At 38.3% G+C, this 22,755-nt stretch overlaps 1 protein-coding gene across 1 annotated transcript; it reads right to left on the bottom strand.

The window, feature by feature from the left end:
* Positions 1 to 6,972: 6,972 nt before the first annotated feature.
* Positions 6,973 to 22,662, bottom strand: rinl (Ras and Rab interactor-like). The gene is made up of 11 exons (XM_055028347.1): positions 20,875 to 22,662; positions 20,505 to 20,670; positions 14,886 to 14,997; positions 14,008 to 14,080; positions 12,810 to 12,898; positions 12,640 to 12,722; positions 10,887 to 11,106; positions 10,127 to 10,795; positions 9,705 to 10,028; positions 9,502 to 9,633; positions 6,973 to 8,378 (listed from the first exon to the last, which is right to left on the bottom strand). Coding segments are annotated over exons 1-11 (2,364 nt in total). The 5' UTR covers positions 20,877 to 22,662; the 3' UTR covers positions 6,973 to 7,884.
* Between the last annotated feature and the right edge of the window lie 93 nt (positions 22,663 to 22,755).

Below are 22,755 nucleotides of genomic sequence, written 5' to 3'. Positions count from 1 at the left end.
GTCACTTGTCATCTGTTTGTTTGACATGATCGGTATAGCTGTTGAAAATAATGAGCCTCATATTTTTGAATGAAATTATATTCCGACCTGCTGATCAGTCACTGCAGCTCCAGACGTTCTTCAGGAAAGAAATGTGCATAAACTCACTTTAAGAGTACAAAACAACTGCAGGCAAAACAAATATCATGCTCAGAGTTCAAGAAAATACATTATTAAAATAACTTCTGTCTTTTTTTTTTTAATTTTTTAAAATTTTTTTCCCCTTGTGTACAGAATTTATGAGCAAAACCCCCCAATAATTTCAAGACACTTTTCAAGAAAAATAGGAAAAAGGTATTACTTTATATATACAACATCATTTGATTGGGATTCCAATACAATCCTACTTTAGAATCATCTCCATTTGAATTGCAGGTAGACACAATTAGCCAATCTCATGGCGGCAACTCTAGATGTGATGAAGTCAAAGTTAAGTATCAGGAAACGGGATTTGGTGGAAGTGGCTTTCAGGGCGCGGTGGTTGGTGCCAGACGAACTCAGATTCAGGAACTGCTGATCTACTGGGATGTGTGACAAAATGTGAAAAGTTGCAGATGTGTGAATAGCTTCAAAAATCACAGAACAGCCAATGAAACAGCATGAAGGAGCTCCTTTCATTGGTCACAACATTATGTTTCTGACTGCATCAAAGATATAAATTCTCTGTTTCTTACTCTTTCACCTTGTTGATATTTCTCCTCAGTAAATACAAATGTCAGCATTCAGAGTACAAAAAAATAAATAAAATAAAAATCATGCAGCAGCATGACTGGTTTACAGTTTACCACTTTTTAATTCAGAAACATTAAAATTAATTAAACAAAGGTTGACATTTTACTTGCTTTAGAAAAAGTACAATTAAGAGTAGAAAACACTCAAGTATTAGGGGAGAGCTTACATATTTTCAGAATAAGTGTTATTTAGCAAAGTATAAAACCTTTAGTTGTAATTTTATTTAATTAGTTAAGGAAAAAAAATAAAGAAAACAGGTTTTTGCAATTAGAATATGTATTTCAATGAGGCAACATCCTATTAGATTAAAATTACCTTTTCAAAATACCAACTTATTAAACTGTAAAAAACACTTTTAAATAAACTCTAATTTCTGTATTGAGTTACCTAAACTAAAGAAACTCTTAAATAATATTTTTATTTCTTGAATATGACTGCATGTCACAAACTCAGAAGAATAAGCAACTGTCACTTTTGATGATGAACTGAGTGGATCGTTGTGTTAAAACTGATAGAAATGTTGCAGAAATGCTTAAGGCCAAAACTCCAACACCCTGAAAATATAAAACAGACTTCATGTTTGTGTTTGCTCTGAATTTACAGCCCTTCACACGGCTGGGATTTTTTTTTTTCCACCCCTGAGATATTAAAACATTCATGATAAACATCTCAGCCATTCACTTCAAAAGCATCTTTCCCTGAAAAATAGTGTGATCTTCCTCCTTTTCTGCAGTCATAAGTCATGTCCCTCCCTGCTCCATAACTATCTGTTTTATCTCTGATGGAGGCCTCAGGCTGCAGCTGCAGCGATCTGTCACACACACTGGATCTTCACAGCCACGAGACTGAATCTCTCCAAACGCTTTAAAGCACAGAGTAACTTTCAGATTATTATTCCCAATTGTAAACCATGCTCAGAATTTGGTTTTACACTTCCTTCCTCAAGCACACCATTCTGCACTCAGTGTTTCCTTTTTCCATCAGACATCCACTGATACGTCCTCCTTCATTCATCCACAGCCCTGCAACCCCACAACAGACCCTGAACACCACTCCCTCTCCTCCCTGCCCCCAATCAGCCTGGAGAAGAAGGGAGGGATCAGGGGCCAGAGTTCAGTAGGAGGTCAACAGGAAATGGTTGTTCTCCTTGGCACCAGGTCCTGACCTAGGTGGCCCTCTACTTTTCATTTCTTTGTCCCCTCACACGCTCAGTCCTCGACCACGCTGGCCTCACTTTTACTCCTCCAGCTCCTCGCCGGATTGTTTTCCCCGTCATGTTTCCCAACACACTGTCATGTTAAGCAGAGGAGTGTTTGCTTCACTGTGACCTCCAACAAGGCTGAACTCCGGCTTGTTGCAAAGCTTGTTGGGGACAAACAAGAAAATATCTTTTTTCGTTCATTAATTCGGACGTTAAAATGTCGTAGATTTAAAACAACAAATACTGATGATTTTAAAAAAATATTACCCAGAAGAGATCAGGAAAGAAATTTTATCTAATTATGAACTATTTTAATAAGGAATTCTTTAAAATGACTATTGATTTTCATTTTCCAACATTGGCTTTATATCACGGCTAGATAAATCTTATTTTAAATTGTTTAATCACAATTTAAAATGATCTAATGTTCCAGATCATTATGACATATATGCCTTTGTAAATCAAGGATTTGTGTGACTAGCCAGACGTTTTGGCTTAATTTCACAAATCAGATCCAGGCCTTGTGATTGTTATGTTACGCTTGAAGAATCAACAAACCACAAGGACCTATTGGACAACATGAAGTAGGCTAAAAGCAACACCTCTTGCATGTCAGATGATAAAGAAAGTTTCTGATTTAGTCTGAAAAGACATTTCTAAGGGTTTGGGATTCTGATGCTTCCTAGGTATTTTAGTAAATCATCATACTTATATTTTCTTTCTGTAAATAATTACCTGAGGTTGTCATATTGCATCCTGCTCCTCTTGATAGTGACTATAATCTATATTTTTGGGCTAATCAACTCACAAGATGTGTGACATATTATGACCCCTGGCTAAACCTCAGAGTGATAACCTGCTATCAGAAATTATTATGTGTCTGATTTAATTTCCTTTTAAATCATTTGTATTAAAATCCTATTAGAATCTCATGTTTTATAGTTTTCCACGAAGTGACGATATCTAGGTCACTGACTGTAAATGAAACTCATCATATGGGATGAGTCAAGAACTCACCCTATTCACTCAACCATAGTCACCTCTTTTAGGTCTTTTTGCTCACTTTGGTTGTTTTTGGACTGGTTAAAAAAAGCAGTGATTTCGATTTTTTTAAAAATGCAGAAAACAAGAAAATGCATAAAACGTTAAGGTGATTGGTCAGATTTGCAGAAAAAGTAGGGATAACAATTTTCCCCAACTTGGGCAAAATTGCAAGTTGAGCAATATTTACTGATAATTAAGAAATTTGTAACACTGGAACTTCCTGGAGAGACTGATGTATTCTTTGAGGATCTAATTCTACAAATTCAGTCACCTGAGATTTCAGCTAACATCTGAAAGACACTGAAGCGTGACCCACATTTTCACCAGTTCTGAAGGAAACAGCTCTGTAAAATGAAAACCATATGATTGTCATTTTAAGGAAACAGTGCAGCGCTGCCTCTGTGTCGACACGTCTCCATATATTTCCCTCTCAGCGAATCGCAACAGTCCTGATTATGTTTCATTTCTTTTGAAGACTCCTACTGGTTTTGACCATTCAGTCTGTTGGGGTAATATGAATGTGTGAGATGTGAAAATGTGCACACCAATGTGAAACTGGGAGTTTGAGCGTGTGTGTGTGTGTGCATATAAATATGTAAAATCACATTTTAACATAATCAGTTTGTGTGTGCGTAGGAGGAGGGTCACTCTTCTGATCATTAATCATTCAATTACACACCTGTCAGAGTTCAGACAAGAGGGAGAAAAGGGAAGAGGGGGAGTGAGGAAGAGGGAGGGGTGGAGTCAGTAAAAAAAGAAACAGAGGAATGCAGCGGGGAAAGGAGGAAGAGAACAGGGAGGAACTGAATGACTTTAGAGGGAATGCCGAAGCTCCAGCAGGACTGAAAGGAGTAAAGAAGCAACAGGGGGAAAAGCTCATTGTCTTTGTGCGGACAAGCTGTGACAGAGGCAAGCTGCTGGATGGTGAAAGTCTCTGAAAGGCCGACGAAAAGACAAAGACACAAACATGTAGGGTAGCGAACATGTGGCAGATAAGAACAAAGCAGTGCAGGATGGTAAAGATGCAGCCAAACTGCGTGCGTGTTTGTTCGTGTGTGTGTGTGTGTGTGCATGTTACCTTTAAGGGCTGCAAACAGGAAAATTAATTTTAAAAATCTCGTATGAAATAAGACAGGCTGAAACATGAGGGAGGCTTTACTTGGATTAAAACAGAAATATTCAATAAACTTTGGATCAAAAGAAGCTTAGTGAGCTGCATTGATTACAGTTTTCCGGGGACAATCTAGTTTCCTTTTGTGAGAATCCCTCATGTGTGGATAATGATTTTATTGAGAACTTTAATGAGCAGCATTTACAATAATTGTCTTCAGATTTTCAGGTTAAAATAAAATTTGATTTTCAATCAAATTTGACAATCAAAGCAGCACCAGATTTTAGATGTTTCTGTCAGTGTTTCACAAATATCTCCCAGGCTTTTAGATGTACTTAAATAACACACATTAAAAAACATAATTTCTAAACTCTACCATCAAAAAAAAATTTTGCTTTCATTTACTCTCTATTGATATTTTTTTTGTATCGTATGTAAAAGACTAAGATAAAATGTTTCTTTTACCTTGTAAATACTTTATTAGTGTTTTGCAGACACCTATAAACTTCATCAAAATTTTGTCTGAGAATTTAAAAGAAAAAAACAAATGAATATACACAAAAACACCTGAAGGTCAGAAGTTTGATTATAGATGAACTTTAAATAATACTAGGTATTGGTATCGGAGATGCTGGTCTCGTATTTACATAGTATTGGATCAAACTATGCAGTATTGCACGTCTAACGACAGAGGTAGACAGTGTTAAGGCAAAAAATGTGAAAGAATAGGTAATGATTTGTGAGATGATTGTGTTTGATTCTGTGTCATTTGAAAAAGCAGAAACTCAGAGCAACATTCAAAGGAGGTTTCACTTAATTGGCTCTCACTAGATGCAGAGTTACGTTGACTTATGTTAAACAGTTCTCATAAACATAAAACATAAACATCTTTGTATATAAGATCTTATAAATGTATATAAGATCCTGTATGTATTTGAGGTATATGAGGTATGTGTATATTTGCAGCAGTCTCAATGTTTAGTTGCCAGTACCTCTAATGCCTCAGGCCACAGCCATCTGCCCCCCTCCTCCTCCTTACTTCACATCCACTCCTCTCTTCTCAGTGCACCCTTTCCTCCAGCAGTCACCGCTGCCATATATCTAATTTATGGCCATGCTGAGTGTGTAACAGACTCATGTATGCATAATATATCACACGTGTAAAAGAAGTCCGTTTCAGAGGAGAGTCAGAGTGTGAGGTTGGGTTCTGGCTAGTTTAGTCTGGACCACAGCACTTTCCTCAGATTTAGGCCGAAGTGTGTGTGTGTGTGTGTGTGTGTGTGTGTGTGTGTGGTGTGCGTGTGTGTGTGTGTGTGTGTGTGTGTGTGTGTGTGTGTGTGTGTGTGTGTGTGTGTGAGACGACCCAGGTGTTTCTGGGCTCAGCATCCACATGCGGGCAGAATGCCAGATGTCTCATTAGGCAAATTTGATTGGCTCGGGCGTTCAGGAGGCAGAGGCGAGATAGTTTCATATGCGAGTGTCCATGACTTCGAGTGTGTACATTTACATAAGAGGGCCCCTGGATAACTATTTACATGTGTGCATTCTCAGTGCATATGCATTCATTAGCCTGTGCTGGAACACTTGGATTTACAGGCAACACTTTGATTAAAAGGCAATAAAAAAAATAACTGCAATAATTCGATATGAAAAAAGGCAGCCAGAAAAAGTTCTTAGAGCTTTTTAACCTTTAAGGTCTGCAGATCTTGGGAGTTTATTCAGTTGTCTTTCACTTGAACAGGATCTGTGATTTAAGAGTCACAACGTTCAGTTCACAGACTAAAACTCAAGTAGCTACTTTAGCTTGTGCTTCAAATTCAACACCATCTATTAACCTTCAGCTTTAAGCTCCTTAAACACTTATGAGGGAGCGCTTGATTAATAATTTTTCCCTCCTCAGTTGGAACTTGACGTGTTTTGAGCCTCTTCTTCACTGCAACTTCATTTTACTGGAACAACTTAGCTTTAAAACTCACAAATTTATGTGTAGTAGTTTATATATAGTCCTAATATTTTGCATTTTGCGATGAGCTCCAAACCTTTCTACTCTGGTCCTTGACAACTTTTAGAAGCGTCTTTGCATCAACACACCTGAGTCAAATAATCAGGTCATTAGCAGGACTCAGGAGAACATGAGGAAGTAATTCAGTTCATTTGTTTTTACAATTTCTGAAATTTTATGACTATATTTATTTAGCATGGTCAATACCAAAGTCAATGAATTAATTAAAGATATTTGAAAAGCATATGACAGTCTTCTAACTGTGAAACAGTGTCCTATAGGGACAAAAGTGGAACAGAAAATAAAGAAATCAGAAGGTTCACAAAGTTTGCTGTCAGGTGGAGCATGTACATCTCAAACTACTGATGGAAATTCCCCTCTGTAATAAGGGAGTTTCTACAAACTAAAAATGCATACTATGTTTATTTTAAACAACAAGCCAAGATGCGTTTTTGTTCTCACTGATAATTATTTGTATCCATTTTCAGACTGTTTTTAATGTTCATGGGAATAACCTAATGTTCACCAGCCTTCCAGCTTTAATTAGAGTAGTTGCTTCTAGATCATGCTTTACAACTACTTCCTATTCTAAATAGACGCAAACTCATGAAACATGTTTTGTAGATAAACTATGAGCCGTACTACTAAACAATTAAGATATTATCGAAGGTGTAATGCTGCCATCTAGTGGTGCAGATGAAAATCATTTTTGTTGATCTACTGAGTTAGCAAAACGTTCCTATTTTAATCATTTTAACTTTTGATTGGGTTAAGGTTTCTGAAGAAAACTGAAAACCATAGAAATAAATTTTTATATTAATTAACTGTTGGATGCCAGGCAGGTTAGCAGGGAGGAGAAGAGATCTTTATTTAAAAGCAAGCAGTGCTACACATCCATTGAACATTATCGCTGTCTGATAAATAAAAGCTTGTGTGTGCTACACAGATATAATCTTAAAGATAGAAATCTCAGTTAAATATTACTGACCTATAACAAACCCCCACTGGTAACAATTTGTCTGAGGTACAGTGATAAAGAAACAAGCAAGTGATGCTTCTAGCTGGAAGCAGTTGCCTATTTGAGAAGAAATGCCAAGTGTATAATTTTAATCTGAATACAACAATATATTTGATATTTCTTCCATTTGCATATTAAAAATGGTAGAAGCTTAATTGACATACTAGATGACTCCATATCAGGTCACCTGTCAGTGGTCCCACTGGGAAACAGCTAGCCATTGCTTCTCATTTGAATTTACATCTAAATTGTGACCAGGCCATCCCAACGTATGACGTATACATTGTTGGAAAGTCATAAAATGCGAAAAAGTTCACGGGGTATGAATAATTTTGCAAGGTTATATTGATTGACAAGCTATAATTTAAGATCGCTGTCTAATTCGCTGACTCTGCTTTTCGGTGTTTAGAGTTGAGGAGAAATTAACCTAATGTCCAATTTCAACAGGCGAGAAGCATTGTGCATCAGGTCTAATACAAACACGTACATGGGTTAAATTAGAACCACCATCTAAACAGGAAGATAAAGTCGATACACAGAGCGGAAACGCACAGAGGCAGGGGCCCAAAAAGAAAGCAACACTGAACACCCTCAACTAAGACCTACATCAGGGACTTTTACAACTGCATGTGAAAAAGCAGATGGTACCATGGTGCTGTTTTAGAGGAGTGATTAATGTGGGTTTAGGAAGGGTTTGTTTGACCCAGGAGGAAAGACTGACAAACTGTCCCATGATGTCACCTCAGGTCTTCTCTAAGCTCTCCATCAGAATCGTCTTTGGCCTCCTCTGTTTCTATGCAAACACTCAGCTTGTCTTCGTGTTCGCTGGTCATCACCTCTTGCTGCTTTGCAGGTTGAAATTTTGTCTGCACCGTGGTCTGTGGCTGGTCTCTTAGTTCCGGTTCACACTCTGTGTTCTCACTTGGCCGCCACTCAGCATTTGCGCTAGTTTCTGTGTGTCGTTCTGAAACATCAGCATTTTCAGACTCATTTTCTTTCCCACTTTCACTCTTGCTCTCAGTTTCTGTCTCTAAGTTCTGCTTGGCTGTCTGCCTGCGAATTGTCCGTCTGTGCATGCTGCGACGGGACTTGTTGCAGTGGAGCGTGCGTCTGCGATGCCATTGGTTGATAGAGTGTTGGGCCTCTACACTGAGCTGGCGGGCAGCCAGCCGTGGCTGGAAGCTAGTGATGTAGTAGAGAGAGGCATATAGAGTTGTAAGATAGTAGCCACCTGTAAAGAAGATAAAAAAAAATTTCTTAGCAATACTGACAAACTCTAGACAACACTGGGCGAAAGCTGTGGTTTTGTATTTCAGTGAATATTTCCTTGGAAAAGTGTTGAGATTGGCATATTTCACTGTTGAATCCAAAAACGTAACCATTTTTTGTTTGGATTTGAAATGATAGTGAAGTGGAAACAGACATTACAAGGAAAAATCTGAAAGGTGTGGAGTGCATTTGTGTTTAACTCTGTTGAGGCTTTGTAGAACCTTCTGCAAGCCTCTTGGCGGTCTGGAAACTGATTTCTTCTTTTGAAAACAGTGCCATCAGACTGGAGGGGTAACATTATTTTATTTAATCTTAGCACAGATTCTCTACTGGATTTGGGCTTTGAATAGGCCATTCAAACAGATACTTATGTATGCTTACAGTCCTGCTGGAAGGTAAGTATCATGTCTCTTCAACTTTGACCAGCTTCCTTGTCCTTTGTGTCAATGATTCCTCAATAGTGATGAAAAAATACCACTGAAAGATTATTTCCCTTATAATATGGTAAAAATGTCTTCTTAAATTGCTATAATTTCCTTTTGTGTTGTATTTATATTCTTTGTTTTGTATTTAATTTGTATTTTTTTGTATTTTGTGTATGCTTACTGTGTGCCACATTTTTGCCTGTGAGCTGCTGGTAACTATAATTTCCTGAGGGAGTCTTCCCAAGGGATCAATAAAGTCAAGTCTAAGTCTAAGTCTCTAAGTCTAAATAATCTGCCAGGGGAACTTGTGCTTTTTTTTTAAAAAAAAAAATCAGTATTAAGGAATTACTTATAACAAAATCATATTTCTTGCTGAATAGTTACCTTTAAGTTAGTTCTGTCTTATTTCAAGATATTTGCACTAAAACCTAGACCAAAATACTTTGCAGTGAAACCAAAGTTTTCAGTTTTTGTGAGTTTGTTGAAAAGCAACTGAACACAATGTGTCACCAGATCAAATCATTAACATGGAAAAGTTCCCCATCAGGTTTAACATTTTTTAAATAAATGCAACTTATGCATGTTTTTTTTTCTCTTCTTGACACATTTTTTGAATGATGCTACTTATAGCCTGGAAAATACAGCACTTATTGGTTTCACCTTCTCCCTGTAGCTGTGTGGGGTCCAGCAGCTCCATCATGTAGTCCGTGTCCACCTGTAAGCTGACCAAGTTGCTACGGAGGAGGACCCAGGTCAAACAAGGCAGGAAATCATCCGCTCCAAACACCGCACCTACAATAGAGAAGAGTTTCAGATTCTGGCCCATCCTCATCAGTACTGGGACATTAAGAAACATACATTACCTGCACTGGAAGTAGCATTAGTGCTCATGCTGTGGTAAATGCTCTTGCAGACCTTGAGAAGGATCTGATTCTTCTTGTTTGGGGAGTAGGCCTCATGCATACTGGCCCATCTCTGCTGTATTCTCTCCAATGTGACAGAATCAGGGACTCCGACTCCTTTTGATCCACCAAGTTCTTCAACTCCGTTCTTTTCTAGCAACAGGAAGTTTCCCTGGAGACGCTGAAAGCTGCTGTCATTGGTCCTGGAGGTGTGAATGCAGGAGTAGAGATGGGAGGAGACAGGCTTCAAGGCCACTTTGTGAAGAGCGAGCTCCACCAGAGAATCTAGAGGAGGATTTAAAGACAAATGATGAGAAATATACACAAGAATAAAATGCATCTTGGCAACAAAAGGGTATTTGAGAATTTTAGATGTCTCTCACCAATCTCAGAGTCATTTAAGTCAGTGATGCTGTCCAGTATGGCCTGAATGTCTGGATAATCCAACAGGATCTCCCTGAGCGATGAAAGTGATGACCTCACTTCCTGTAGGTACTCTGCTCCCATAGGCCCAGTGGGGTCAGAACCTCCCTTCAGGGTCATCTCTACAAATCCTTTAACTGCCTCTCCAAAGGCGTTTCCTTTCCTCTCACTCATCTCCACCACCCGATTGGTCAGCCTCTTCTTCTGGGACACCAGACCACCGAGCGCCTGGCCCACAGCTGACAGACGGTTGATGACCTTACCAGCCAAGCGATGCGCTGAAGGGTGGAGGGGCGCTGGGCCTGTTGGTGGGCTCTCCTGCTCCTCCTCTATGCTGCTGATTGACAGCGAGTCAAGCTCCAGCGATGGGGGCTGGAGCAAAGACGAAGGCCTGGGTGGAGGCAAAAAAACTCCATCTTCAATCCAGGACACCCTGTGTGGAGACTGAGGCACGGGGCTGCTGTGACGGTGCTGCTCAGGTGTTCCTGGTGTGGTGGGCGTGGAAAGGCTTCCCGTGCTCGCTCTTTGAGGGACGCTACACGTTAAATCCCTGCTGGGCCTCCTGAGGACCACTTCTGTTGGTGTTTGTGGGATGAAAGGGGAATCAGCGGACCTGGCTCTGGTCAGACCTGCTCGATGAAAAATCCACAGTCTTATAAATGAAAGCTTAACCAGCTGCTTAAAACGCAATCTTTGTGTGTCGATGCATTTGACTCTGACCTGATCCCTCTGTACTGACAGCCTTGGATTCCTGGTCCAGTGAGATGGCTCGTTTGCTTTGTATCCCAGCCCCTACCCAAGTCCGGGTGGTGCTCAGGCGTCGCTCTCGCCTGATATTTGATGACTGTAAAGCTGCTGGCCGGTGAGTCAACCAGTCATCTCCATGTTCATGAACATAGAGGGGATTTATGATGCACAGGGCGCCATTGGCAGAAGTCAGCTTCCGAAAAACAAGCAAATGAGTGAAAAATAAGATTGGAAAGATTGAACTGATCCGTCTCATATTTAGGCAGATATTTTCCGCTTTTTAATCCCCATTTCTGTGAATGCCAAACATTTCAGAATGGAGAACTATTGCAGTGTTATTATTAACACTAAACCCTTTTACTACACGGTTTTCATAGAAATGGAGATCTTTTTCTGTAAATCACTTGCAAAGACCAATAGAAAAACAATAGTTTCGCAACAGCTGCTCAGCTCTAACGCTGCACAGTAACAATGAAATAAAAACATCAAATTGCAATATTATAATGATATTAGATAGGATAGTATCAACTGCAATTAATCCCATTTTCCTTACTATGTCTTTCCTCTCATCATGTTAATGGACTTAGCATCTTGGTCACTATGCTCAACAGCAGGGTTGATCACCAGGGTAATTCAACTCAAAAAATATGATTGCAAAGAAGACTTTTAAGGCATGCCATTGGAAACATTATAGACAAATACTGCCTCCAAACAGTCATTTGAAATTCAACTTTGCTCTTTGCTAAAGCAATTTATATTTCCTTTCATTTGCAGCTGCAATGATGTCTTCATTTGATCTTTTAGACTCATGTATTTAATTTCCACTTGCTCTCACAATTAATTTCAATAGCATTCAGTTACACAAATAGCACTTCTGCTTTGCCTCTTTAGTCTTCTGATACTGTAGCATACATTGTGTGATCCTCAACTAAGCCCAAAAAATTGCACTAGAATTTAAGCAAGTGTGATTAAAATGTGACACTGTTTACCATTTCGACTCAGCAATATGACCTCTTAGATATACATTTGAAATGAAATGGAGATAGACACAGGATACATCATGATGGATGTGAGAATAATACAATTGTAAAACAGTTTTACTAATGTTGTAATAGTGTGTAGGGCATGAAGAGGGCTCCAACATAAATAACTTTTAAAACTTTCCAGAAATTCAGTCCATGTAGACATGATGCAAAAGTTAGCAAATTCTCCATTATAGAAAATGCTTTTATAAAACACAATTGTTAACAAACTCCATGCAGACACTTCTATTTGATTTAAAGAAGATTCACTCACCATGGCATGTCAAATGCTTGAAGTGGGTCTAAAAGCCTGGCAGTCTGACAAATGCTCTAATTATTTCAGAAAATAACTATTGTTTCACCCATTGAGGGCCTGCAAAGACTGTTCAAAGAGCAACATTTCTGTTTTGTTTGCTTGGAGAAAAAATGTGCAACTACCCAACAGCTTGACAAACAACAACTTGGAACTTTTTACTAACTAACATCATCAGCTATCCTATTCTACATTTCTAGGAAGTGAATTATTTTTAGCATAAATTTAACTTTCACAGTTCCTCCTCAAGTCGCTCAGTGAATGTTTTGTTTTTGTGCTGCTGCAGCTTTTGAGAGGATTAAAGTACTTTGAACTTCCTCACCGAGTAAAACAGGGAAGTTGTTCCTTTGGCGGTATAAGTGTGCTTATTCACACTTATAAAATAACATACCTGAATAGAGCACATGACATGGCTTGGCTCCTTGTTGGGCATTTCTTCTGCTTGTTGTTCGGGTGGTGTGGACAACCACATTTCTGTAGAGCAGAAATCATTACTCAACATGGTTTTGAAATGACTGTAGTTTGTATTTTTGATGCAGGAGACTGGAACCAAAGACTCACTAGGTTCAAGCTCAGAGAGACGATCTTGATTCATCTCAGCTGGTCTGTAGAGCCAACGGGGGATGGACAGGCAGACAGCCAGCACATCCCTGATACAGAGAGAGTAAGAGACATAAAAAAATATTCACAGCCCTTGGTAATATATCTTGAATGTATGCAGGAAAGGAACCATAACAGAATTTCACACAACTAATAGATTTAATATGATACAGCAACACAATCCTAACAGTAACAGTGAAGTGAAAAGAAAACAATATATGCTTTTTTCTTTTTAACCAAAAAAAGAAAACGTTGGGTATTGATTAGTCTGATTTCAGGCCCCCTAATTATCCAAGAGTCCACTAAAATGTATTTTAATCTAAAATTTTTTGTTTTTTAAATCCAGCCTTTATGTGGTGTGTTACATCAGAAAACAAACAATGTCATAAAGACCAAGGAGCGCAGCAGAGAGGTCAGGGAGGAAGGTCTTTAGGTTTGAAGCAATGCTTAGGTAAAAAAAAAAAAAAAAAAAAAAAAAACACTTTTGAAACTTCTAACACAGCATTCTTCAATCCATTATTCAAAAATGGAGGCAGGAAGGAACGACTGCAAACTTATCAACATATGCTCTGATACCTAAACAGAACAGCAGTTTAGATATCTGAACAGAAGAGAATTGATTGAATTGAATTGATCAGGGAAGCAGCCAAGAGATGCATTTGGCATGGCTAATTAATTTAGATGCTGCTCTGAACAATAAATTTATCTGAACCACAGGTTCCATGACTGGTAATAGAGCAGAATAGGATTGATTATATATTTTATTGCCCCACAGGGGGGAGATTTTAGTGCAACTGCAAAATGAATGGCAATCGAAGCATGTAGGTTCACACAAAGATAAGTACATAAAACATAAAAACAGAAAAAGGAATAACACACTGTACAAAATGTAAACATGTTGTTCTTCTATCCAGCAAAATGTGTAAAATTCAAGTGGTATGAATACTTCTTGAAGGCATTGTAACAATATGATGCTTAAATTTGCTTAAGATGTTGAGTAAGACTTTAAAGTTGCCATTACCTGTATATCTTTTAAGGTTTTTAAGAGAACTTTAAAATCTCCATTTGAATTTAATTTTCTGTATGTCTCATAATGAAATGACAAAAAGGTTCAACTCAGAACTGTAAATACGGGTAAAGCAGTAAAGTATGTTCCTACCTGGTCAGAGAGTAGAAGAGCACCAGCTGAGGCAAATCGGAGAAAGACAGACGAGACTCAGAGAGCTGGAAAGCTACCATGAAAAAACAGAGAATGAGTGAGCAGCTCAGTGTCATTACATGTTTCATTTAAAATAAGGCACATTCTAAGAATGTGCTTTACTTTGAGCTTTAAATAAGGAAGTTTATAAAAGGGACTTCTGTAGAAAATTTGCTGTCACTGCTGAAGTCGTCATGCTTGCTGCTTTTCTCAGTCATTCACTATTTTCCTGACAGTGGACTGTTTATAATAAACACGTTTCACCAGGTCAGCAGATACAGTTTTGAGTGAGAAACAGTGTCGCGTTTTATTATCAAATATCTTAAACCTATTTCTCTGGAGCAGAATAATATAAGAAAACTTTCATTTATCAAACAACAGGCAGCAGGTGCACAAGTTCAAACAATATGAGTTAATAGTTTGCACAGACCCAGAAAATACCTGCAACCAAACTAATCAGGATTTTGCAATAGGTTAACGTCAGCCTGAATTCCTCCATTTGGGATTTTTTCCCCCCTGCTGGAATATCCAACCATGTGTGAACATTTAAGTGAAACAGCCACTCAGTTAAAGATTCAACTTTTGGATGGCTACAAAAAATGATTGCATTTGAAGGGAAACCTTTAACCAAGTATAACTGGGTGGATATTTGAACATATATAGATATATTTAAACTTGATGGCATCATTGGCCTTATCATAATGTTGACTTATTGACATGTTTGTTTGCAACGTTTAGCAGAAGTAACAAATCAGTAAAGAATGTCAAAAAAAAAACCTCAAAGGACGTCATCTAACCGGGCTCCACCCACATAATCGTTTGTAACTGCTGTTTCGTACCTGTTCCCTTGCAGTTGATTTTATAATCGAGAACGTCTTCATTCTGATCCCCTGCAGACACACACAGTAGGCAGGGCTGAGACGTCACAGAGTCCCGCACAATCAGGAAGCTCTGTAGGGAAACACAAAGTGACTCATTTAGCTGTCTGAAGTGCGACTGAAGCCCGCTGAGAAGTAAGACGTTTCCTCTGAAACTCCAACACACACAGACCTCACAGCGGGGCTCCATGGCAACCAGGCCACAAGAAGAGAGACACCAAGGCGTGGATATAAGACACTGACGATTTCTTTGAAAGCTACAGCAGTTCATCTTTGTAGCAACATGGTGTCGTTCTGCTCTCTCAAATACATTTCTCTAAGCGTTTGCAATGTCTGCCTGCGACCCAGACATTGCTCAGTTCTACCTGGTCGGTCCTTCAGCAAGATTAATCTAATAATGCAGATTTTGTTCTGCTAATCGACTGTTGGCCTAAAAACAAAAATCATTCACCTCATATGAACAATAAAAATGGATTTTATAAACACGTTCATTTTTATGATCAAGGGGAAGACTGCTAGCTTGACTTCAAAATCCTCCACAAGGAAGGCAAGCCACTAAAAATCTCTTACTTGAGAAATTACTGGATGTGTAATCCAGGTGAAAAGTTAAGTGGAAGAAAAAAAATGTGTCAGAAAAAGGTACAGAAGCAACAGCAATAACCACAGTCAGAAGAGGATTTTGGAAAAAGCTAGTTAAACAGTTTGAGGGAGGTTTGTTTTGGCACTGCAGTTAGAGTCAGGACCAAACACACACATGTTTGCAAGTCATTTGTTAAAAGTCCAAATCTCTCAAATGTTTGAGGGAAAAGTCCAAGTCAAGTCTGAAGTCCCTTGCCTCAGTTCAGAGTGAAGTCTCAAGTTGCAAATCAAATTTACAACATCTAGGTCACTTCTAACCCCACATTGTTGTAGGTTAGAACTACAGTCCTAAGGCCAGAGTTATAGCATGAGCATTTGATGGTTATTTTTAAATATTTTAATATTTATTAAAAGTTAACCTGCTAAAGGCTGCTTTATGTTGTGTTGAAAATTAATCAAATGTAATATTTACCCCTGTAGAAATAAAAGTAGGGAATCTGTTTATGTTGAATTTATAGAAATAAACAAGTGCTTTTTTGTCTTTGTAACAACTATGGTAGCACCTGTTTATCTCTGTCTTCATACAGTGGTTCCTTCATTATATATTGAACTACATATGTTTAATTGGGTTTTCTGATCAACAGAAACAGCTCTGTCACTACATGACCTGAAATCACCACTATATTTGATATAAACATCAAAAATTTACTTGTGACACAAAGTCTAGGAAGTGTTTCCTTTAAATTCTGTTCTCATAAACTCGTGACTGACATCCTGTCTTTCAGAAACTAACTTTGTGGTTCTTGGTTAATGTTTGATTCATTCAAAAACAAAGCAACGTTTATTACATTCACATGACCGCTTTAGTAATTTTAACACAACAATGCCACTGGTTAATCCTTTTAATTGGCACAGCATCCTGATATCTCTTCCAGGTTACTCGAAAATGTGTAAAATCAAAAATGTGATGTCACACTTGTATGCACCAATCAGGATTCAGCAACATTTGAATTGAAATCTGAAGGCAAAGGTTCTCAGTACATGCATGCAGAGCATTGCTAAATAAAAAAGAGGAAGCTCTCAAAATGTTTAACCGTTCATCTAAAAGAGGTTTCTTTTCATCATCTCAAGAAGCATTTTTGATGTTTTCACCAAAAGATTAAAAAACTGAGATGCTGTTATCAGTCAGATCACCTTTGCATTTTCCTGGAAGCAGAAGGTTGGTTGAGTCACGGTGGACTTGAGCAACACGAAGCACAGTGAGTCCAGTAATGTCAGCTCAGCTCAGAGGTGACATTACTATCTCTGAGTAATGTCATCATTCATTAGGATGAAAAAAAATATAAACATACATGCAGTATGTGGCTTTTAGGCTTCTACTGCTCAGAAATAAAGCCAAGATCACTCATCAAAGAATGCAGGATGTGGCTTTTAGGAAATAGACAAGTAACGTCCACTTTTTTAGGTGATTCACTACAACCAAACCGCCGAGTCATTTTGTTTTTGTTCTACATCTATGTCACACCACAAACTCCACAACACACCGGGAAACTGTTCCAAAAAAACCTTCTTCCTCTTTCATGGGTTAATAACCTGATGCCTCCAGTTAGCATTTAAAACAATCATCCTGTAGAAAGCTAAAGTCTTTTGCTACTCACAGAGCTTCTCTGCAGCTGGTGCATCCATTTTGTGAAGTCATTTCCCTGATACGCTTACACTATTATTCAACAGCACTTCTGCATTTAGCTTAAAAAGCATTCTTTGTATTTTCAGATGTAAAACAGAAAAGGGAACTGCTGATGTGTCGGAGAGAGCAAGCGCTGAACAGGATAAAAAAAAGAAAAAACTGGCTGAAAGCAAAACTTTTTGTGTTTTAGCTGAAAATTCAAAATATCAAGTTTCAGAAAATATTTAGATTGCATAAAACAACCAAAAGATTGATGGTGATATGCAAAACTTTGCAAAAAAGCCATAAATATCACTTTGGGCACAAGAACCCCAAAGTGATCAGAAATCACTCTGAGTACCGAGGGAGAAGCATATTATGTTTTAGAAACATCTTACATTGGTTTATAATGTTAAAAAGAGCTGAAATATTCATAAAACTGAGCAGAGAGACCACGACATGAACTGCATAGCTTCATCACGCCAAGTCCAAACAGATGTAAGAGGGACTTAAAAGGACAAAATTTAGCATGTCTTTCAGAGGAGCAATTGCTTAATTTCTCACATTAAACAATTAGATGATTAGTAAAGATTCACAGAGAGCATATCTAAACACAAAATGTCTAAAGATGATAAACGGTTGGATCATGGGTTGCAAAGTAATAGAGTGATGTTTCTGTGAAACAAAGACCCCATTATCATTTCTTAGTTTGAGTGTTTTTGGTCTTGAGACTCCATTTCAAAGTCTTGGTCTGGAATACATTTTCAGTCCATCCTGTGTTGATCTCAGACCAACTGGACTCATTTTATTTCCTCAAGAAAAGTCAGAATCACATTATTTTCTTTACTGCAACTTGGAGAAACATCCAGGAGTGCCAACATGGATTTTTACGGTGTAAAAATGGAGAGCTAACTTATTGGACACCTTTTTTATGTTTGCCACAACCACTATAATATTATTACAGCCTTGAAATTGGTTTGGTCTTCTTGACTCAGCCTATGGTCAGGGGATCAAAACCAGAGTGGTTCAGCCCTTGTCCTCAAGACAAACTGTCCTTCACGTTTTACGTGCTTTCCTGCTTCAGCATGCCTGGTTTTAATTGATGACTGGTTAGCTGGCTTTTGCTTAACCACAATCATTTAAATCAGATGTATTCAACCAGGGGAACAGCAAAAGAAATTCAGGGCAGTGTGACTTGAAAACCAGTAGTTTTAAATCCTGGTCCTCAAGACACTTTGTCCTTCATTTTTTTTCACAAGTTTTTCTGAAACAAATGAATGAATGACCTCTTCAACACACCATTAGGTGTTATAGAATGCTTATTTAATTATTTAAGTCAGGAGTGTGGATGAGGGGAAAGAAATAAAACACGCATTACAATGGGTCCTGAGGATTAAAAATACACTGGTCTAGAAAAAAGAAGAAGCAAAAACAGACCTTGATCTTTAGTGTGGCAAATTAAAGTTTGGCAGAGCTTCAGGGAGAACTTTCATGTTTCAGTAGGGTTACATACTGGGCCCACACTGTGATGCATTGATGCCCAAATGCAAAGGAGAAACTTGAATGCCATCGCTTTTGCAGCTTTCAGTTCCATTCTCAAATTACATGGTTTGAACTCTTAGTTTCACATCTTTTTGCATATTTATAAACCATGGACATGGAAGTGAACTGTTATGAGTGTCAACACCATACCCAATTTAAAGTGTAAATGTTCAAACATTATAATAGACGGGTAAAGCTCAAAAGATTGGAATATTGTGAAAAAGTTCACAATAGCTTCACTCGCTTGTAAAAGTGAAGCTTCTATATAATGTGACCATCAGAGTCAAATATTACGAGGTTTTATTTCTTGCAATTTTGATGTTCACAGCTTGCCGATTGTTAAAAACAAAATTTAAGGCCTCAGAAATATAGTTGACCAATAAAATATCAATTCAAAATTATATTTGTGGAATCCACAAATTGGAAAGTGTAGCTTACAGAGTTTGGAAGATGGCTGACTTGTCAGTTGTCCAACAGGCAGTCATTGATCCCCTCCACTAAAAGAATAAGCCACAAAAGGTCGTTGCTGATCAAGCCGTTTGTTCACAGCTTGAATAGCTGGGCTGTGTCCAAGGATTTCCATAGAAAGTTGAGAGGAAGAAAGACGTGTTGAAGAAAAATGTGCAAAGGCAGTAAGGGTAACTGCAGCTTTGAGAGGATCATCAAGCAGCTTCACTAGTAGTGGACTGAGCCTGAGTCTTTCTGAACAGATGAATCCTACATATGGGTTGCAAATGTTGCATTCCACATGTTAGACCACTCAATATCAGAGATGTTTTACCTGGACTGGACCACTGTTGCTCAGTGATCCAAAGTCCAGTTTTCAGATGAAAGTAAGTTCTGCATTTCATTTAGAAATTGAGGTCCAAGTTGTCTGGAGGAAGAGCGGAGCGGCACAGAAGTGTGAAGTTTCCACAGACAGTGAAATTGGCTGTGGTTTGGGGGATCATTGTTGGTTCTGGTCCACTGGGTTTCCAAAGTCCACAGTAAATGAAGCCACAGCCGGCAAGCTGTACGGAGATGTTGGTTTAATTTTCCAGCAGGACATGGCACACTGCCAAATCTACCAGAAGCTGCTTCAGTGGTACTGAGCTTGATGCACCAGCAAACTTTCCTGACCTTTAACCCCATAGAAAATCTATGAACTACTTTCAAAAGGAAAATAAGAAACACCAGACGGACCAAGGTCGATGACCTGAAGGCAGATATTAAAGAAATCTGAACCTTCATAACATCGTTATCTGATTACCTAAATGCCATGATGCACTGGTGCGGTAATAGACTCAACAATAAAAAAAGAATTACACAAGTAAATATCACAAGTAGCGTTAGAGAAAGAAGGCAACAGCAAATAGAAGAATTGAATATGTAGAGACACGTATCTATTCATGTCACACAGGTTTTTAAATTCTCTAACATTTAGACATATTTGAGACGCAGAGAGTCAGTGGAGGACATTTCTTAAAAGTTTGTACTTTTTTGTTTCCATTTGGAGATAAAATCTTGAAACTTGAAAAATCTTTTTTTTCTCCTCTTTTTTGCATAATTGTCTGTTTTTAGATGGCAGTTCAACAACAGAATATATATATATATATATATATATATATATATATATATATATATATATATATATATATATATATATATATATATATATTCTGTGTTTATATATAGATAGACACAAAAAAGTAAATCAGTGGTCTTGTTTTTACAAATTATGCTCTCAACCACAGTGCATTTAGAGAACTTGAGTGACAAACTTGTCATTACTCAGTAGGTACTTCCTCTCTTACCCCGGCTGGTGCTCCATGGATAGCAGCGTGGGCCGCGTCTCTGTCCCAGGAGGCCCCGGGACACCAGGCGTCTTGACAGCCCCTGAGTTTCTCCAGCAGCGAGAGTCTCCGCCGGCTGCTTCTCCACGGGATTGCTGTCGTCCCGTTGACAGGAGCATGCACTGCCCTGGACACCAACACACAAACACTGTGACCGGCAAGCACATCATATTTATGCACAGAGAGCAACAGTTTGACACCTCCGCAAAAAAACCTTTACAGGCTGGGAACAATCGTAGGTGTCAGGGTTTTTTTTGTTTTATTTTTTTGTATTTTGACTTCTTCCAAATTTTCAAAAATAATTAAAGACAAGTAATCAGGTTGTACTTACATGTCTTTCTTCCTTTCCTCAGAAATTTCTGCACATTTTTCAGTTTTTTCTCTCTTGAACTCCTCTTTCCTTCTTGCAGAAAACGTGTTACTTAAGAGCTCAAAATACCAGCGGGGCTAAAATAGGAAGTTCACTTTCGTCTCCGTAACACAACCCCAAGAGATTTCCTGCATTAATGTGCCAAATTTTCCACATTTCAACATTGTATCGACGACCCTTGCTGCTGAGAAGAAACTTTTTCCCTTCTGTCCCGTTTCACATGACAACTAAAGCAACTTTGGGTTCCATTAGAAAACTCACAGCAGCTTCTCATACCCTGCCCTTTTCTCGAGTCAGCCTGTGGTTAACCAAAACTCTGAGCACATTGTGAACAGCGAAAAGTCTGCATGTTCTCTAAATGCACCGTATGGCTATATTTATGTGTAGCTGTGAAGCTGCGGATGTCCTCTGCTGGGCGACTTTTACAATCTTTGAATGATAACATAATCTGTGAATTTCTAAAGGGGACTACATATCAAACATGAGAGGAAGAAGCTTTAAAATCTTACAGCAGAATAATTTAACAAGGTTTGAGGTTATTTTGTGCTCTCTGAGAGTGGACTGGATAGACAAGGCTTTCATAGCTCTGCATATCACAGAAACTGTGTTGTTGATATGTCACTGTTTCAGGGCAAAAATGATTAATGGTCATTTTTAAATCAGAAAAGGTGGCAACCTACAGCTTTATCTCAAACCAAGTGTGAATTAAAGGATCAAGTGCAGGACTGTGTGGTTGGTTGCCTGCGCTGTATCTTTCTTTATTGCCCAGTGATGGACTGGTGACCTTTCCACTGCTGACCCTGATGCTCACCCATCGACTGCTGGAGTGGACCCATGGGCAAAGTTTCATATTTAACCATTATTCCAATTAACAAATTATCATAAAAAAAACATTTTATATATTTTTTTAAATAAATCTTTGTTTTTTATTGCATACCATAAAATGTAAAGAAAGATGTACTCTATTACATGATAATAGAACTTTATGAATGCAGTTTCACACATTATTTTAAGTGACTCACTCCCCTGTTTTAACTGTCCAAAAGGAAATTTGGAACATGTGTCCAATAAGACTTTATTGTGGTCACCTCTAAAGCACATTGAGAATGTTGTACCTCTTTAAATAAAACTCCTGATTGTGTTTAAACATGCCAGTGGATTAAAGGCATCAAATACAAAAATTAAGCTTCATTTGTAGACGTGTGCCGATTACCAATCTTTAAGAAACTTGACCTGCCAATTCTGTTTTTGGACAATAAAATGATTTTGTCTGAAATGTTGGTAACGGCGGTCACACCACTGTTACCAACATTTCAGACAAAATCATTTTTGTCTGAAATGTTTTTTTGCCTGAAACGGTGGTGTGACCGCTGTTACCAACATTTCTAGCTGAAAAGGTGCAGACATGACCTTATAGGCCAGTCTGTCAGTCAAACCTCTCTCATAGGAGAGCAAGAGGATGGTGGCTGATTTTTAGACCAATCAAACACTGTTGATTGATTAGATGTGAAGATCTGCTTCACATGCATGTAAGCATGAGCTATCACCGATCTCCCAAAATGAAGGAAATAAATCTGCCAGAGAAAGAATCGGTGCATCCCTAATCAACAAACTTCTTGACTGAATAAAAACGATTTTAAATCTACATCTGTCAGAGGGTATGAATGACCTTTGACCTGATCGTACAAAGTTTAAATTTCTGAGATGGAGGAAATCCTGAGTAAGTAGTTATTATACAGGTGACTACGGAGCAAAGTGCAGTAACTAGAGTTTCAGTCTGACATGTCCACTACCATTTTTAATCAACTGCATTCATAAGAAGAAAATAGAATGACACACTTC

The sequence above is a fragment of the Poeciliopsis prolifica genome, unplaced genomic scaffold, assembly GCF_027474105.1.
Source record: "Poeciliopsis prolifica strain line A6 unplaced genomic scaffold, Auburn_PproV2 SCAFFOLD004, whole genome shotgun sequence".
NCBI classification, from domain to species: domain Eukaryota; kingdom Metazoa; phylum Chordata; class Actinopteri; order Cyprinodontiformes; family Poeciliidae; genus Poeciliopsis; species Poeciliopsis prolifica.
The sequence above is the reverse complement of the archived record's forward strand: the minus strand, read 5'-3'. Positions and strand labels throughout refer to the sequence as shown.

Bases quoted from the DNA above. Each gene is read 5' to 3' on its own strand.
- rinl (XM_055028347.1), bottom strand. The intron at 12,723-12,809 runs GTGAGTCTTTGG...TCTGCTCTACAG, and splicing joins TCTCTCTGAGCTTGAACCTA to AAATGTGGTTGTCCACACCA. The intron at 10,796-10,886 runs GTCAGAGTCAAA...TTCATCGAGCAG, and splicing joins TGTCAGTACAGAGGGATCAG to GTCTGACCAGAGCCAGGTCC.